This window comes from Scyliorhinus canicula, chromosome 15 (assembly GCF_902713615.1).
Source record: "Scyliorhinus canicula chromosome 15, sScyCan1.1, whole genome shotgun sequence".
Lineage (NCBI taxonomy): Eukaryota > Metazoa > Chordata > Chondrichthyes > Carcharhiniformes > Scyliorhinidae > Scyliorhinus > Scyliorhinus canicula.
In genome coordinates this window covers 96,714,566-96,733,246 of record NC_052160.1, presented here as the reverse complement: position 1 = coordinate 96,733,246, position 18,681 = coordinate 96,714,566, and the positions used below count along the sequence as shown (strand labels likewise).

At 47.4% G+C, this 18,681-nt stretch overlaps 1 protein-coding gene across 7 annotated transcripts in view; it reads left to right on the top strand.

The window, feature by feature from the left end:
* Positions 1–18,016, top strand: part of LOC119978443 (SAM pointed domain-containing Ets transcription factor) — a 110,202-nt gene extending 92,186 nt beyond the window's left edge. For 6 of the 7 annotated variants that reach the window (XM_038820090.1, XM_038820088.1, XM_038820089.1 and 3 more), the window contains 3 exons: positions 8,911–8,994; positions 12,614–12,754; positions 13,770–18,016. In XM_038820090.1, coding sequence (XP_038676018.1) covers positions 8,911–8,994; positions 12,614–12,754; positions 13,770–13,948 — 404 coding nt within the window. In that variant the 3' untranslated portion in view covers positions 13,949–18,016. The remainder of the gene's footprint in view (positions 1–8,910; positions 8,995–12,613; positions 12,755–13,769) is intronic. The other variant, XM_038820093.1, reaches the window with a different exon arrangement.
* Positions 18,017–18,681: the final 665 nt, after the last annotated feature.

Sequence of the window (18,681 nt, the reverse complement as noted above, 5' to 3'; positions counted from 1 at the left end):
GGTACGATAGCGGCATTTAAGGGGCATCTAGACAAATATGTGAACAGGGTGGGAATGGAAGGATACGGACTCCGTAAGTGCATGCGGTTTTAGTTTAGGCAGGTACAATGGTTGGCGTAGGCTTGGAGGGCTGACGGGCCTGTCCCCGAGATGTATTGTTCTTTGTTCTTTGAAATCCTCGTCTGAGTCCTCTGTAGCAGATCTCAGGGATGACCTCAGGCTCTGGGGAGCGAGCCCGTATGCTGGCCTTTTCCCCTGGCCTGGTCTCACACATGCCAAGTGACTCAACGGGTGCTGGTCCCGGCCTCTCTGCTTCCCTCTGAAGTGGGTATTGGCAGTGGGGTAGTTGCAGTGGGGTAGTGGTATTGGCAGTGGGGTAGTGGCAGTGGGGTAGTGGCAGTGGGGTAGTGGTATTGGTAGTGGGGTAGTGGTATTGGCAGTGGGGTATTGGCAGTGGGGTAGTGGCAGTGGGGTAGTGGCAGTGGGGTAGTGGCAGTGGGGTAGTGGCAGTGGGGTAGTGGCAGTGGGGTAATGGCAGTGGGGTAGTGGTAGTGGGGTAATGGCAGTGGGGTAGTGGTAGTGGGGTAGTGGCAGTGGGGTAGTGGTATGGGCAGTGGGGTAGTGACAGTGGGGTATTGGCAGTGGGGTAGTGGCAGTGGGGTAGTGGCAGTGGGGTAGTGGCAGTGGGGTAGTGGCAGTGGGGTAGTGGCAGTGGGGTAGTGGCAGTGGGGTAGTGGCAGTGGGGTAGTGGCAGTGGGGTAGTGGCAGTGGGGTAGTGGCAGTGGGGTAGTGGCAGTGGGGTAGTGGCAGTGGGGTAGTGGCAGTGGGGTAGTGGCAGTGGGGTAGTGGCAGTGGGGTAGTGGCAGTGGGGTAGTGATAGTGGGGTAGTGGCAGTGGGGTAGTGGCAGTGGGGTAGTGGCAGTGGGGTAGTGGCAGTGGGGTAGTGGCAGTGGGGTAGTGGCAGTGGGGTAGTGGTAGTGGGGTATTGGCAGTGGGGTAGTGGCAGTGGGGTAGTGGCAGTGGGGTAGTGATAGTGGGGTAGTGGCAGTGGGGTAGTGGGGTATTGGCAGTGGGGTAGTGGCAGTGGGGTAGTGGCAGTGGGGTATTGGCAGTGGGGTATTGGCAGTGGGGTAGTGGCAGTGGGGTAGTGGCAGTGGGGTAGTGGCAGTGGGGTAGTGGCAGTGGGGTAGCGGCAGTGGGGTAGCGGCAGTGGGGCAGTGGCAGTGGGGTAGTGGCAGTGGGGTAGTGGCAGTGGGGTAGTGGCAGTGGGGTAGTGGCAGTGGGGTAGTGGCAGTGGGGTAGCGGCAATGGGATAGCGGCAGTGGGGTAGCGGCAGTGGGGTAGTGGCAGTGGGGTAGTGGCAGTGGGGTAGTGGCAGTGGGGTAGTGGCAGTGGGGTAGTGGTAGTGGCAGCGGGATAGTGGCAGTGGGGTATTGGCAGTGGGGTAGTGGCAGTGGGGTAGTGGGGTAGTGGCAGTGGGGTAGTGGGGTAGTGGCAGTGGGATAGTGGCAGTGGGGTAGTGGCAGTGGGGTATTGGCAGTGGGGTAGTGGCAGTGGGGTATTGGCAGTGGGGTAGTGGCAGTGGGGTAGTGGCAGTGGGGTATTGGCAGTGGGGTAGTGGCAGTGGGGTAGTGGCAGTGGGGTAGTGGCAGTGGGGTATTGGCAGTGGGGTAGTGGTATTGGCAGTGGGGTAGTGGCAGTGGGGTATTGGCAGTGGGGTAGTGGTATTGGCAGTGGGGTATTGGCAGTGGGGTAGTGGCAGTGGGGTAGTGACAGTGGGGTAGTGGCAGTGGGGGTAGTGGCAGTGGGGTAGTGGCAGTGGGTAGTGGCAGTGGGGTAGTGGCAGTGGGGTAGTGGCAGTGGGGTAGTGGCAGTGGGGTAGTGGCAGTGGGGTAGTGGCAGTGGGGTAGTGGCAGTGGGGTAGTGGTAGTGGCAGTGGGGTAGTGGCAGTGGGGGTAGTGGCAGTGGGGTAGTGGCAGTGGGGTAGTGGCAGTGGGGTAGTGGCAGTGGGGTAGTGGCAGTGGGGTAGTGGCAGTGGGATAGTGGCAGTGGGGTAGTGGCAGTGGGATAGTGGCAGTGGGGTAGTGGCAGTGGGTAGTGGCAGTGGGGTAGTGGCAGTGGGGTAGTGGCAGTGGGGTAGTGGGTAGTGGCAGTGGGGTAGTGGCAGTGGGTAGGGCAGTGGGGTAGTGATAGTGGCAGTGGGGTAGTGGCAGTGGGGTAGTGGCAGTGGGGTAGTGGCAGTGGGGTAGTGGTAGTGGCAGTGGGATAGTGGCAGTGGGGTAGTGGCAGTGGGATAGTGGCAGTGGGGTAGTGGCAGTGGGGTAGTGGCAGTGGGGTAGTGGCAGTGGGGTAGTGGCAGTGGGGTAGTGGCAGTGGGGTAGTGGCAGTGGGGTATTGGCAGTGGGGTAGTGGTATTGGTAGTGGGGTAGTGGTATTGGCAGTGGGGTAGTGGCAGTGGGGTAGTGGCAGTGGGGTATTGGCAGTGGGGTAGTGGTATTGGCAGTGGGGTAGTGGCAGTGGGGTAGTGGCAGTGGGGTAGTGGTATTGGCAGTGGGGTAGTGGCAGTGGGGTAGTGGCAGTGGGGTAGTGGCAGTGGGTATTGGCAGTGGGGTAGTGGCAGTGGGGTAGCGGCAGTGGGGTAGCGGCAGTGGTATTGGCAGTGGGGTAGTGGCAGTGGGGTAGTGGTATTGGCAGTGGGATAGTGGTAGTGGTATTGGCAGTGGGGTAGTGGCAGTGGGGTAGTGGTATTGGCAGTGGGATAGTGGTAGTGGTAGTGGCAGTGGGATAGTGGTAGTGGGGTAGTGGTATTGGTAGTGGGGTAGTGGTATTGGCAGTGGGGTAATGGCAGTGGGGTAGTGGCAGTGGGGTAGTGGCAGTGGGGTAGTGGCAGTGGGGTATTGGCAGTGGGGTAGTGGCAGTGGGGTAGTGGCAGTGGGGTAGTGGCAGTGGGGTAGTGGCAGTGGGGTAGTGGCAGTGGGGTAGTGGTATTGGCAGTGGGGTAGTGGCAGTGGGGTAGTGGCAGTGGGGTAGTGGTATTGGCAGTGGGGTAGTGGCAGTGGGGTAGTGGCAGTGGGGTAGTGGTATTGGCAGTGGGGTAGTGGCAGTGGGGTAGTGGCAGTGGGGTAGTGATAGTGGCAGTGGGGTAGTGGCAGTGGGGTAGTGGCAGTGGGGTAGTGGCAGTGGGGTAGTGGCAGTGGGGTAGTGGTATTGGCAGTGGGGTAGTGGCAGTGGGGTAGTGGCAGTGGGGTAGTGATAGTGGCAGTGGGGTAGTGGCAGTGGGGTAGTGGCAGTGGGATAGTGGCAGTGGGGTAGTGGTATTGGCAGTGGGGTAGTGGTATTGGCAGTGGGGTAGTGGCAGTGGGGTAGTGGCAGTGGGGTAGTGGTATTGGCAGTGGGGTACTGGTATTGGCAGTGGGATAGTGGTAGTGGTATTGGTAGTGGGGTAGTGGTATTCTCACTGGACAAGCAATCTAGAGACCAGAGTTCAAATCCCACCACTGTGGATGGTGAAATTCGAATTCACAAAGAATCTGTAATTAAAAGTCTAATGATGACCATGAAACGATTGTTGACAGTTGTAAAAACCCACCTGGTTCACTGATGTCGTTTATGGAAGAAAATTATAGCATTTACAGAGCAGAAGGAGGCCATTCAGCCCATCGAGTCTGCACCGGCTCTTTGAAAGAGCACCCTATCCAAGCCCACACCTCCACCCTATTTCCATAACCCAGTAACCCCACCCAACACTAAGGGCAATTTTGGACACTACGGGCAATTTGGCATGGCCAATCCACCTAACCTGCACATCTTTGGACTTGTGAGAGGAAACCGGAACACCCGGAGGAAACCCAGGCACACACGGTGAGAACATGCAGACTCCACACAGACAGTGACCCAAGCCGGGAATCGAACCTGGGACCCTGGATCTGTGAAGCAATTTTGCTAACCACTATGCTACCGTGCTGCCACCCTTGCCTGGTCTGGCCTACATGTGACTCCAGGCCCACCAAACACTGTCTTGTTCTTAAATTCTGACTCTTATATGCGTTCTGAAATGGCCGAGCAAGACACTCAGTTGAGGGACAATTAGGGATGCTACCACAGCGACGCACACAAATCATGAGTGAATTTTATCAGAAGAGAGTTTGGGATGAGGGGGTAGGGGTGAAAGCGGATGTGAGAAGGTGGATGAGATGGGAACATTCATCCACATCCCTCATTCCCACCACTGTCCTGGTGTCAGTCATTGTCGCACTACTTTCTGGGGGGTGAGAACATGCAGCCGTGCCTGCCTCTTGCCTATTAGATGCTGCTGCTCCCATGCGAGAGAGAGAAGGAAATCTGTTAGTTTGTATGATGAAGCTGTTGCAGTTTATTAGCTGGCATGCCTGCAAGCTATGAGATGACAGCGTGGTGTGTGAGGGTGAGGGGAGGCTGGTGAATGTTGGGTTGGCGTTGATGTACCATCAATAACCACGAGATGAAAATACACAGGCGTCAAGTTTGATCGAGAATTTTAAGAGTTGAGTGATGTGGTCGCCCCAAAGTTGGCGTACTGACCAGTGTGTGAGACTAGTGGCTCAGTTATAAGGATGTGGCATATGAAGATGCATTCACTGACCTTGACCACTCGAGTGAGGTCATTGAACCTTTTGCGGCACTGCATCCACATCCTTGAAGCTAAAGCACTGACACTGGCCAACTGCAGCTTTTAGTGGTGTGAGGCTCACAGGAGTTTGGGTCACCTGCTGAGGCGTGAAGCCATTCAGCAGTGTGTTTAATGTTAGACTCCGTGCCACTATCACTATAATTAGCCAGCAGCACCAAATGTGCATGCTGCCTGCATTACTTCAAGTGGCCCAAGTTAATTGTGTATTGCAATCTGTGCATCCATTTTCAGGGGGCGATGGAATTTTAGCCAAAGGCTGACAGGTTAGATACTGATCTCCACTGTCCAGTTAAACCCCATCATTCTCTTACAGAACCACCAGATGGTGCAACAACCAAGCTTATAATTGTAGGGCATGATCTACCCGAATGGGAACGGAATCCCATAGCGAGCACGTTTAGGCAGGTGTTTCCCGGTGCTCAGAACGCTGAGAACCCCCCCCCCACCCACGCTTTTGAACGCCCACTCAGGTAGATATGGGTCTGAGCGGAGAACACCCCGACGAGGCCACACTTAGTCCCATTTTCTGCTCTGAGGAGCTCTGGTCATCAGAAGCCCTCAGTGCAGAAGGACATTGGGAATGGCGTCCCGATCTCTCAACCCCCCAACGCGACCCACAAAACCCCACAGAGCCCAGCTCACCTGTAAGGGGTCCTCAGGGTCCCCACATCCCCTGCACCTGAGCAGGCAGCGTCCTGGCTGAAGATATGGTTTCTAATGGCAGAGCTGTCCAAACCAGGGATATGCAAGAGACCAGAACTGGAGGTGTGCAGGTACCATGAAGGGTTGGAGTAGATTCTAGAGATCGGGAGGAGTGAGGCTATGGAGCAATCTGAAAATGAGGATGCAAATTTTAAAATCAAAGTACCTGTGGACCTGGAGTCAGTGAGAATGGGGTGATGTGTGAACAGGAATTTGGTGGTGATGGGTGAACAGGACATTGGGGGTGATGGGTGAACAGGACTTTGGACGTGATGGGTGAACAGGACATTGGGGGTGATGGGTGAACAGGACATTGGGGGTGATGGGTGAACAGGACTTTGGGGGTGATGGGTGAACAGGACATTGGGGGTGATGGGTGAACAGGACTTTGGGGGTGATGGGTGAACAGGACATTGGGGGTGATGGGTGAACAGGACATTGGGGGTGATGGGTGAACAGGACATTGGGGGTGATGGGTGAACAGGACATTGGGGGTGATGGGTGAACAGGACTTTGGGGGTGATGGGTGAACAGGACATTGGGGGTGATGGGTGAACAGGACTTTGGGGGTGATGGGTGAACAGGACTTTGGGGGTGATGGGTGAACAGGACATTGGGGGTGATGGGTGAACAGGACTTTGGGGGTGATGGGTGAACAGGACATTGGGGGTGATGGGTGAACAGGAATTTGGGGGTGATGGGTGAACAGGACTTTGGGGGTGATGGGTGAACAGGACATTGGGGGTGATGGGTGAACAGGAATTTGGTGGTGATGGGTGAACAGGAATTTGGTGGTGATGGGTGAACAGGATTTTGGTCCGAGTAAAGGCAGCAGGTATTTGAATAAATTCAACTTTATGGACAGAATAGTCAAATCTAGGTAATAAGAAAGGAATGTAAGAAAGGAATGAATGAAGGTTGTAGCAGCAGATAGGTTGAGACAGGGTCAGAAATAGATAGTGGCATCAAGGCAGCAGTTGGCAATTTTGATTGGTTTGCAATGTTGGAGCAGAGGAGCCTAGAACCGGTCGGAGGTGTTGGAGGGAGAATCCTGGAGGACATCATTCAAATCAGGTGGAGAGATTTGTGGAGCAATTTGAAGACAAGGAATCTTACAAATGCTGTTTAGAACACTCTTTCAGAATGGAAATTACCGATATTTAATCTAGTCAGAATATCCAGTGTTTAAGATATTAAACCTGCGCCTCTGTAGCACTTTTCATGAAGCCCAAAAGTGCTAAATGCAAATGGAATGTTGTTGGAGTGTCGACACTACTGCAATGTGCAGAAACACAGCAGCTAATTTACACAACAGCAAAATCTAAGAAACAGCACTGAGAAATGACTGGGTGTCCTGGAGGAGTCCAGATCGCCGTGGAAGAGGTGTGTCTCCATGAAAATACGTAATATATTGGCACAGATCGAGAATTGGTTCGCAGACAGGAAACAGAGAGCAGGAATAAATGGGTATTTTTCAAAGTGACAGGGAGTGACCAGTGGGGTCCCACAGGGATCTCTGCTTGGGTCCCAGCTATTCACAATGCACATCAATGACTTTTTCCGAGTTTGCTGACGACACAAAACTTGGTGGGAAGGTGAGTGGTGAGGAGGATGTAAGAGGCTTCGCGATGATTTAGCCAAGTTGAGTCGGTGGGCAAATTGATAGAATTTACAGTGCAGAAGGAGGCCATTCGGCCCATCGAGTCTGCACCGGCTCCTGGAAAGAGCACCCTACCCAAGGTCAACACCTCCACCCTATCCCCATAACCCAGTAACACCACCCAACACTATGGGCATTTTTGGACACTAAGGGCAATTTATCATGGCCAATCCACCTAACCTGCACATCTTTGGACTGTGGGAGGAAACCGGAGCACCCGGAGGAAACCCACGCACACACGGGGAGGATGTGCAGACTCCGCACAGACAGTGACCCAAGCCGGAATCGAACCTGGAACACTGGAGCTGTGAAGCAATTGTGCTATCCACAATGCTACCGTGCTCCCCATGGCAGGTTCAGTATAACGTGGATAAATGTGAAGTTATCCACTTAGGACGGAGAAACAGAATGACAATTATTTAAATGCTGTTAGATTCGGAAATGTTAACATACAAAGGGACATGGGTGTGCTAGTACACTGAAAGCAAGCATGCAGGTACAGCAAACAGTTAGGAAGGCAAATGGTATGGTGGTCTTTGTTGCAAGATATCTTGAGTACAGGAACAAGGATTTCTCATTGCAGCTGTACAGGGCCCTGGTGGGACCACATCTGGAGTATTGTGTGCAGTTTTAGTCTCCCTATCTAAGAAAGGATATACTTGCCATAGAGGGAGTGTAACAAAGGTTTACCAGACTGATTCCTGGGATGGCAGGATTGTATGAGGAGACATTGGGTTGACTGGGCCTGTATTCACTGGAATTTAGAAGAATGAGAGAGGATCTCATTGAAACATATAAAATGATGACAGGGCTGGACAGATTGGTTGCAAGGATGGTGTGTCCTTTGGCTGAGGGTTTAGGACAAGGGGTAACAGCGTAAGGATATGGGGTAGACCATTTAAGACTGGGATGAGGAGAAACTTCTTCACTCAGAGGATGGTGAACCTGTGGAATTCTCCACCACAGAAGGGTGCGGAGGAAAAATCACTGAATATATTTAAGAAGGAAGTAGATGGATTTCTAGACTCTAAAGGCATCAAAGGGTGTGGGGAGAGCGCGGGGCATTGACGTAGAGGATCAGCCATTGAAAGACGGAGCAGGCTCGATGGGCCGAATGGCCTAATCCTGCTCCTATTTGCTATGTTTTATGAAAACTGGAATGTAACATCAGCATCTGAGATGCAGCAAATCCGGATCCTGACCTAGATATCAGCCACTCTGGCAAGCTCTCACCGATAGAGAGCACAGAGGATGAACACGACAACAGCGAGGAAGTTTTCATCCCCTGACTTCTTCGAACACCTTAACTAATAAAACATATCTTCCTTATAACTCATTTATCCAAAGCCCCTCTCCAGAGCAAACTCCTTTATTTCAATAACGATCTATAAAACAGAAACTTTATACCACTCTCACTGGTAACACATAACACTCTGTCCTATAACATTCACTTCAATATAACATTCTAATATAACACAGCCCCTATAATTCCTCATTGATGGAGAGAATCACCTCCCTCAACTCCAACTTTAACACTGATCCTTGGCTCCCTTCCGAAGGTGATTCAGTCATTTTAGTCTATCTGTAAAAAAGTGTATATATTTCTGTATTTGCTACAGAACAATGATGGTTACATTTCAAATATACCTCGTTGGCCATACAACGCTTTGGAACATCTTAAGGTCATGAAATACACTTTATTAAAATAAATCCTTTCTCTGTTTCTCTAAGAGGGGGAAGGGAAGATGTTGAACAATGAATATTAAAGGGATGAGGGATGCTGGAGCAGAAGGGGAGTGGGGAAGTTAAGCCACCGATATTTAGGAGATGGGGCGGTGTTGAGACGTGGATGTTAACACAAAGTACTTTCCTCTTCCAGCTGCCTGGATGAAAGAGAAGTCATCACCTGGCGATAACAGATATAATGGTAACATGCTGCTCACAACATCTGAACCTTCCATCTGTATGTAACCTCTCTTTATACTAAATTGATGTGTTCAATTCACTGGTAGCTGTGCTGATATACTTGTAGGGAGGCCATGGCCAGTGCTGCATCAATAAAAGTAACTAGTACCAAAACAATAGCGCACCAAATGCAACAACCACCAGCTGATCAGTTTTGTTTCAGTTTGCTCCGCAGAGGATTCTAATCCTTACCCAGCCGTGTCTTGTGACAGCAGCAAAGATTCAGGGTCCTCTGTGGGAGGGGTCTGTGCGGGAAGTGTTACAGCAAGGAGCCGTGTACAATTTTTAAAAAAAATCTTGTCATTTGAGTTGGAAGCAAACAGATTTGCCAAACCATTTCGAGTGAAGAGTGTCCCTCTGAGCATGTTCCATGCATACATAGAGATAGTTCGCGACCCGACCATAATCCTATTGAATGGCAAGCAGGCTGAAGGGGCCAAATGGTCTCCTCCTCGTCCTACGTTCTTGCGCTATAGGAAGAGATCTGAATTGCAATGTCCCAACACAATAACTATTAAGAAAGGTCTATGTACTTAGCACTGCTGCCTCATAGTGCTGAGGACCTGCGTTCAATCCCAGCCCCGGGTCACTGGCCATGTGGAGTTTGCACATTCTCTCCGTGTCTGCTTGGGTCTTACCCCACACAACCAAAAAGGATGTGCAGGGTAGGTGAATTGGTCACACTAAATTGCCCCTTAATTGGAAAAAAATAATTGGGTACTCTAAATTATTTTAAAAAATAATTTTTAAAACATTTTTTTAAAAACGAAAGGCCTGTGTACAAGACAGACATTGGGTGGAGCAGAACCTTCCTCTCGAAAATTAAATCTTTACTTGAAACATGAATATACTCAGTAGGAAACGCCTGTTGAGTTTGAATGCAGCAGATGACCTGAATGGATTGATGCAGAAGGATTTGATTAAAGCAGTTTGTGGCCTCCCTGCAATTTATGTCAAGATTTCACATTTTGTGCTGCAGTTAAATCACACTTTTGAAGAATGTGCTGTGCAATGCATTCATATACGCTCCTTAAGCTTGGTGTAAACATTGGCATATACAAAACTGTACCACTAATCTCTTTCCTCCAGTTATTCTAACAACCCAACTACAACTACTCAATACAATTATTAAAAATCAAATAGTGCTCTGCTGCCTCTTGGACCTGTGGTGTCTCTTGGACCAGATGATGTGGTGGCCAGTCACATATTGATGGATTGTATGATCCGTGCCAACACCTTTGCCAGTGCTGTTCGAATTGGTCATTGGTGGGCGTACAAAAGTAGCATCTCATGATAGGCTGACCTTCCTTTCTTCCCTCCTTATTGTTATGTTCCAAACCTTTACTTGCTGCCTTACTTTCCTCACAAGGCCAGCAACAGGAACTCAACAACTCCATGCCCATGGGCCTTTGAGCACTAATATGTATATCAATGCCCTGCTCCCTCTCTAATGTCCATTGACTGGAGAGGTTTCACATGTACTTACTATGCCACACACCTCTGGATCTTATCCATCTGCCCGCCCTCCAGCAACATAATCAAGAACAACATTCATACCACCCATGTTGGCAGCTCCCTTGATCCTGTTGCTCCTTGGAAAGAGATGAGTTTGTTCACATAAAGAGAAGTCTCTCTTTAAGCAAACACTTGAAACCTCAAACTATCACAAAAAGCTAGAATTAACCTATATAAGTCTTTTTTCTGTTTGCTTTCATTGATTTTTAAAGGGAGATATATTTATTTAGGTAATGAAAGTTCATGGTTTTTTCGGGATACCTGGGTGGAAGGAGCTCGTCATCTTCCTTCTACGGCTACTGAAAACAGTTCCAACTTCAATGTTCAATACTGAACAACAAACAACGCACAGCTGTGTCTGAAGGCACCAGGACCCACATCCAGAGATGTTTTCCCTCAGAATCCTCCTAAGACAGCAATTCCCACAGATAGAGGCAGCTATCTTGTTTACACTGAGGAAAGTGGAGTGCTCAGGATGCCAGTTCCATAAGACCATAAGACATAAGAGCAGAATTAAGCCATTTGGACCATCAAGTCTGCTCCATCATTCAATCATGGCTGATATGTTTCTCATCCCCATAGCCTCTGATCTCCTTATTAGTCAAGAAACTACCTATCTCTGTCTTAAAGACATTCAGTGATTTGGCCTCCACAGCCTTCTGCAGCAATCTGATCCACAGATTCACTTCCCTCTGGCTGAAGAAATTTCTCCTCACCTCAGTTTTAAAGGATCGTCCCTTCACTCTGAGGCTGTGCCCTTGGGTTCTAGTTTTTCCTACTAGTGGAAACATCCGCTCCACGTCTACTCTATCTCGGCCTCTCAGTATCCTACTAGTTTCAATAAGATCCCCCCCGCATCTTTCTAAACCAACAGTACACTTTTCCCTTTGCAGATGTGCGAGTTCTCCCACTGCTAAAACAACACTCCAATCTCCCGAAACCCCTGGAATCTCCCCCGCCAGGCCCTGGCGGCCAGGGAGAGTTTGACAAATGGAAAAAAAGGCACAAATTATAAATGACTGCTCTGAAACCCTCTCCTTAAACCTTCCATTTTTCTACCCTTCTCCTCTAATTCTATTCTCACGATCACTCAGCATTTGCCTCTGCAAAGTAGTTTTAAATGGTCAAGGCACAATATAAATACAAAGACAAAACAATGTGGGGCAATTGAACTCACCCTACATCACCAAGAGGATCCTAATCCATTGCCTAACACATACCATATTTATAAGACTAGTTGAAGAATTAGTTATTCAAAGTAAAGAGACAATCCGTCAAGATACTGAATCCACACAAGTACATACCATTGGTAGCAAAGTGCATGGTTCCCTCTAAATTGGACTCAGTGGAGGGATTTTCCACTCACCCCCGTGGTATGTTTCTTGGCGGCAGGAGGCGGCCTGCTGTTGGCCCCAGTGAGATCTTCTGGTCCCACTGCTGTCAATGGGATTTCCCATTGAATCCACCCCTTGCTGCCGAGGAACCCGTGGTTGGTGTTCGGCGGGACCGAAAGATCCCGCTGGCAAGCACCGCCGGAAAATCCCATCTCTCTTACCATCTACATCACCAACCCATATCACCAAAGCCACAATGTCCATCAGAAAATAAGGTGCCGGATGGGTATTGGAATGGGTACCGGTGGAAAGGCTCTCTCCGCTTATCATATTGAAATAACCTTTAAACATTGGCTGCACAGTTTAATTGGAAAAAAGGCATCTGTTTAATAGAAATTCTTTATCTTAATTGTATTCCCAAATACAGCCTCGGAACTACATAGAAGTTACTATTCAGTTTCACAAGTATGAACTACTTTCCTTTTGAGCAAATGTCTTAATTACACTGAACCACATTTTTACTGTTCCTCTTCATTTCCTTCCATCAATTATCCAATCTAAGCTTGAATGTAGACATAGTTGAAAGAGAAACTATTAACTCTGGACATTAACACCACATCCTCAAAACTCTCAGTGTGAAGATATTTCTCCTGTCCCTCTATACTCAGATCACTTACAATTCATTTTGGATTAATGGTCTCTTTCTCAGGTTAAGCATTGTCCACTGTAAGGTAAAGTGACGTGACAAATTGTGGTTCCTCTCAACAGGCAGTGACGAAGGATGGATGGACACAGAGGCTGACTCCTCCTGCTCTGGACAACCAATTCACCTTTGGCAATTTCTGAAGGAACTATTGCTGAAACCACACAACTACGGTCGATTCATCCGCTGGCTGAATAAAGAGAAAGGTCAGTCTCTTAGGCCAGGGTTTTACGGCCCCTCCTGCCCAGTGGGATATTACAGTTCCACTGCATCCGGCAGTAGCGGAATTCTCTGTTCCTGCCTCAACAATAGGATTTCCCATTGAAGACACCCCACGCCGCCGTGAAGCACACGGACAGGGGTGCACTGCCGGCAGGAACAGAGAGTCCCAATGGCCGGAGAATTCCGGCCTCCATTCTGGTTATAATTCAATGCTCATTCCCTCAGCAAAGGAAGAAAGCTAAAGTCAGTCTTTCTTTAACATAAGTCGATTCGCAAAGCCCCCAAAAAATAGAGTTAGGCTCTCTTTTCTTCCCACCAAGTGGAAATCAGTTCGCAGCACATAGAATTACATAGAATTTACAGTGCAGAAGGAGGCCATTCAGCCCATCGAGTCTGCACCGGCTCTTGGAAAGAGCACCCTACACAAGGTCAACAGCTCCACCCTATCCCCATAAACCAGTAACCCCACCTAACACTAAGGGCAATTTTGGACACTAAGGGCAATTTATCATGGCCAATCCACCTAACCTGCACATCTTTGGACTGTGGGAGGAAACCGGAGCACCCGGAGGAAACCCACGCACACACGGGGAGGATGTGCAGACTCCACACAGACAGTGACCCAAGCTGGAATCGAACCTGGGACCCTGGAGCTGTGAAGCAATTATGCTATCCACAATGCTACCGTGCTGCCCATGGTGCAGTTCAAGAAAGCAGTTGACCACGAACTTCTCAAGGGAAATTAGGAGATGGATTACACATGCTGCCTTGATGCCCCCATCCATTAAGTAAGAAAAAAACTCCTAGAAAACCCTGGGCATATTAAAGGCGATTACACAGACCCAACTTCAGCCCCAACTGAATTCAGTCAGAGTTAGATTTCAGCTTTATCATGGATTGAAAGGAAAGCACTTCAACCCACCTTAGTCTTGTTCCAAGTACTTACATAATTAGTAACCACTAACAAGCAGGAACTATTTTCATCTTATCTTTCTCCAGGTATATTTAAGATTGAAGATTCTGCACAGGTTGCCAGGTTATGGGGAATCCGGAAGAATCGGCCAGCAATGAACTATGATAAGCTAAGCCGTTCTATCCGGCAATATTATAAAAAGGGCATTATCCGGAAGCCTGATGTATCGCAGCGTTTGGTGTACCAGTTCGTACACCCTGTATGAGGGGAGGAACGGAAGCTTCAGAGACTTAGTGATGCTCACATCCTAGAACGGGTGATTTGAAGGAAATGTCTGAACATTGAAAGCCCAAAGTCTGCCTGAAGTTTCAGGATGTGTTTTGAATACACACTGCCTGCCTGCTCTACCTGTATTTGCATTTCACAAACTCTTTCAGATTGGTTTTCAATTTACTACAGTGGCCAAAATATTTTAGCCACCAGATTGGGCTCACTATTTATGAAATTTGGTAGCCCAGCAAAACCCTGAGGTCATGTGATTACAACTAAACCTTATTTGCTTTTTTTTCTGCTCTACCTAAAAACTGTTTTATGATTTGAAAGACAGTTGTCCAATTAACATTTCAGTAGCCCAATTAGTGTTCCAGTAGCCTGGGACTGCACTATGGCTATGAATTGTGTTAATATTTCTGCCTTTAATAACGATACTGCATTATTTCAAACATAATCTCAATCAAGATTTGTGCCATTTTATTGGTTACCAGTAGGGTAAGGGCTGGCGACCCAGCAGGCTGAGGATCAATGGAGAGGATGAGAGGGGAGCAAATAGGTAGATGCCTCTCCTCACATGAAAGCCTTTAAAGATTTCCTGACAACCAAATATTTCAGCAACATAGCCTCCTGAACTAAAATTCCTCTGATGCATCATCAATGGGATGTAGTAGCTCATAACCTATATTGCATCTTTTTCTCTCCCTATTTCTATCAGTGAGAAACATCAACAATATACGTTGCAGATTCTCAATGGCTAGAACTGAATATGTGCCCAGGCAGAATGATTTTGACTTTGTGTAAATGAGTGGGTTAGAATCGAATCTATAGGGTCGTCAACCATTTGGCCCAACCAGACCATGTCAATGTTTCGTCCCTGCACAAAAGCCTTTCCCACACTAATTATTTAACCTTGTCAACATATCCTTCTATTCCTTTCCCTCGAGTTTAACAAGCTTTCTTTTAAATACATCAATGCCAATCACCTCAACTTGGTGACAGCATGTTCGCACCACTCTTTGGGTGAAGAACTTTCACCTAGACTCCCTGTTGAGAATTTATTTGTGACCATCATATTTATTTCTAACACCTACTGTTGGATTCCCGAGAAGTAGAAACACGTGTGTCCTGCCATCATAACATTTTCTAGCCACAAAACCTCTTAAGATATCTGCACTCATTGAAATCTAGCCTCTTGAACATCCCACCGTTGGTAAACATTTCTTCCGTTGCCTCGGCCCTAAGCTCTGGAATTTCCACCTTAAAATCTCTCTGCCTCTCTAGCACTCTTTCCTCCTTCACCTATCTCTTTGACTAAGATTTGGGCCATCCGGCTTATTATTGCCTTCTGTAGCTTGGCATCACATTTTGCATTATAACCTTCCCATGATGCATCCTTGGGACGTATTCTCATGTTAAAGATGATACCTACACACAAGCTGTTTTTGAAAGACCCATTCCTAGCTGAACAATTGCCTGCTGTCAGATAGTCACAAAGCAATGTGGCTAAGCAAACATCCACAAATGAGCCATTCCCATCTTTTCTGCTGTTAGGAGAGGTACAAGTATGAAAATTGAGAAAGAATATATACCCAATGAAAAATAACATTGCGAGCAGGCAAATTGTATAGAAATATGAAATGGTTAAAATGGTCAATATCCAAAATTAAGGCCCGAAGCAAAATTTACAAAGCTTGGTTGGATGCATCCATCTTAGATTAAGCCCTTGTCAGGGGCATCTCTCAGTATAAAAATATCCCTCCATTGGTTGGCACATCAGATGGAAACCTCAAAATATTGCAACAGCGCATTGATGGGGGCTAGTTTATGTCTCAATGCTCCATGTGCGGAGTTTCTAATCACAGCAGCGTGGAAGCGAAGCACAGATGTCAGGTTCTTCACTAGATGCCGTGACTGAATGTCAGAGAACAGTCATCCCAATAACTCCTATAGTTCTCAGATTCAGAGTAACATTGGTGCTGCCCTGGAGCAGGTTGACTGTAAGACCTGTTGGCAGGGGGTGGGTACAACATGGATGGGAGGTTGGGGGAAGATGGGCAGCCTGCAGACGGAGTATTTGATGCTGAACAGGAATTCTCCAATCCTACATGAAGTGGTATATTCAAACAGATAGAGTATAACTCTCCAGCATGAGGCATACTAGAGGGCACCCTTTCTTAAAATCTTTGTCAGATGACAGTATTTATTCCAAAATTCCATTATCTCGTGCCAATGTGGAGTACCATAGATTAGCAGGAAATGCTCAACGTATCATGTTGTTGATGGTATTGTATATTATCATAAAGAAGGCATGACGATGGATTAAAACCCAATAGTGTCTGGAGTTGATGCTAGTGAAACTGTTCATAACACCCTCCGAACGTGCGGCACACAACACCCGCCCCTCCTCCCCATTTTTACTTGCTTAACTCAGACGTTATCGACATCATCATTTGCACTGACTAACAGCAGAATCAGGACCCCATGCGTTGCATGTTCACCTCCCTTCCAGCTGGAGACCAAATTGCAAGAGCTGTTTCCACAACTGAATCACCAGCAAGTTAGATCCCTAACTGAAAAACAACTTTCAAACAATCAAATCAAGACACGCCAGGAAAATCTGGGATTATAACCCAAACTCATTATCGATGAGATGGAGCTTCATGACCTTAAGAACAGTGTGGGAACAGCCATGGTCTCTGCACAGACATCTACTTTAAGTCACAGCTTGGTCAATAATTGGCCAATTCATTCCAATTCACCACTTCCTCTGAATTATTTTAGTAGTTTTCTCTGCTTTGATACAGTTCACTTAAAAACCCGGACCAAGATTCCTTTTAGCTGTATCAGTCAATTGAGCAGACCCATAGAATCTTATTTTGACCAAAATATAAATTCATATTTGAGTCCTAATGGAGTTCAAGGTGGTTAATAAATTGAGAATGGCTTCTGTTTGAATTTGAGCTGAGTGACCTTTGGATTTTACTGAGCTCCCCCTAACTCTTGGCAACATTAACCGACCCTGAGCTAAAGAGAGAAAATGATTAAATGGGAGAAATGACAAAAGGTGCTATCATACTTGTAAGGATAATGGAATATAATTTGTCTTTTACCAGCACAGACTTAGACATCATTGCACCCTATTCATTTTTGCTGGATACCTTGGTCAAGGTCTGTCAAAGGGATCTACAACTGAACTTGCCATGTTAAATTGTAGAGGCAACTTGTCCACGTGCTGGGTGGAGTTACTGTTCACATTGCCAAAATAATGTTTTAAAAAAACCAGGGTTAATGTCTTGTTGAAAAAGACACTCACCATTCCTCTTGTACTTTTTTCCACGTCAGACATGGACACTGTAAGTTGCACACTGCTTTCATTTATGTGGTTTTAACCAAAGATAACTTTTGTGTCATTTTAGATAAATTCAGCTCAAGGTGATTATTAATTTCTTTCCTGGATTGTACTGGGTGGGTTTATAGGGGAGGACATGCAGTGTCTGGTGTGAATCAGCAGAAAATAAATGTTTACAGAAATTTGAGGCCAACTTTCAAATGCTTTCTGAATTAATATCCGGTGATAATGAAATAGAATTCGAGGGTAGAGTGAATTGAACCTAATCTACGGTTAATATTTCCACTGAGGGCAAAATGTGCAAGAGACCCTCATAACGTCTCACCTTCTCCAGAATTATCATCCCACTCCTAACTCTGCTTCAGTTTTTGCCTTGAGCGAGGGTGCACTGCCTCTTAATGGCCAAAATGGCCAAACCCATTCCAATATTGTTTTATAGAAGTTGGTCACACCAATCATAATGAACCATCTTTATCCTTGTAAACAGCAACATTAAGCTGTAAAAATTTAATTATTTAGCTCCTTCTTTCAACTTGCTTCAGACAAGGAGTTTGGATTGCTGCCTCTCTGTTTACTGTACATTGTGTTTGTTTACATGCCGCTGTTGGCCTCTGACTCTTTTGGAAATACATAAACAAATGTGCCCTGGTGGAACAGTATAAATATTCCCAGAAGGAAAACATATCTGATTAAAAAATCTTTTGTCATCAATGACGCTGTTCTTTGGGATGAACCTGCCTGAGAAGTACCTAAAAGCAGTGGCCATCCAGAGTGGCAGGGGGAATGACCATATTGCTTTAACCTGCGTCAGTATTGATTAGACCAATGGTTTCAGGTGGGGAAGGTAGATACTACAGAAGTTAAGTGGGGATTTTCTGGATTGGTGACAAATTACAAAATTTAATCTGAATAATTCCATTATTTCCCTTTCACCCACTGAGACTTGTAGACAGGTTCAATTTGCATTCATAAAAGTATTCATAACTACAATGGGGTGACATGATGGCACAGTGGTTAGCGCTGCTGTCTCACAGCGGCAGGGATCTGGGTTCGATTCTGGCCTTGGGTGACTGTGTGGAGTTTGCACATTTTCCCCCTTTCTGCATGGGTTTCCTCCGGGTGCTCCGGTTTCCTCCCACAGTCCAAAGATGTGCAGGTTAGGTGGATTGGCTCTGCTAAATTGCCCCTTACTGTCCAAAAGATGTGCAGGTTAGGTGAATTGGCTCTGCTAAATTGCCCCTTAGTGTCCAAAAGATGTGCAGGTTAGGTGGGCTTACAAGGATAAAGCAAGTGAGTGGGCCTAGGTAGGGTGCTTTTTCAGAGGGTCAATGCAGACTCGATGGGCCAAATGGCCTCCTTCTGCAGTATAGGGATTC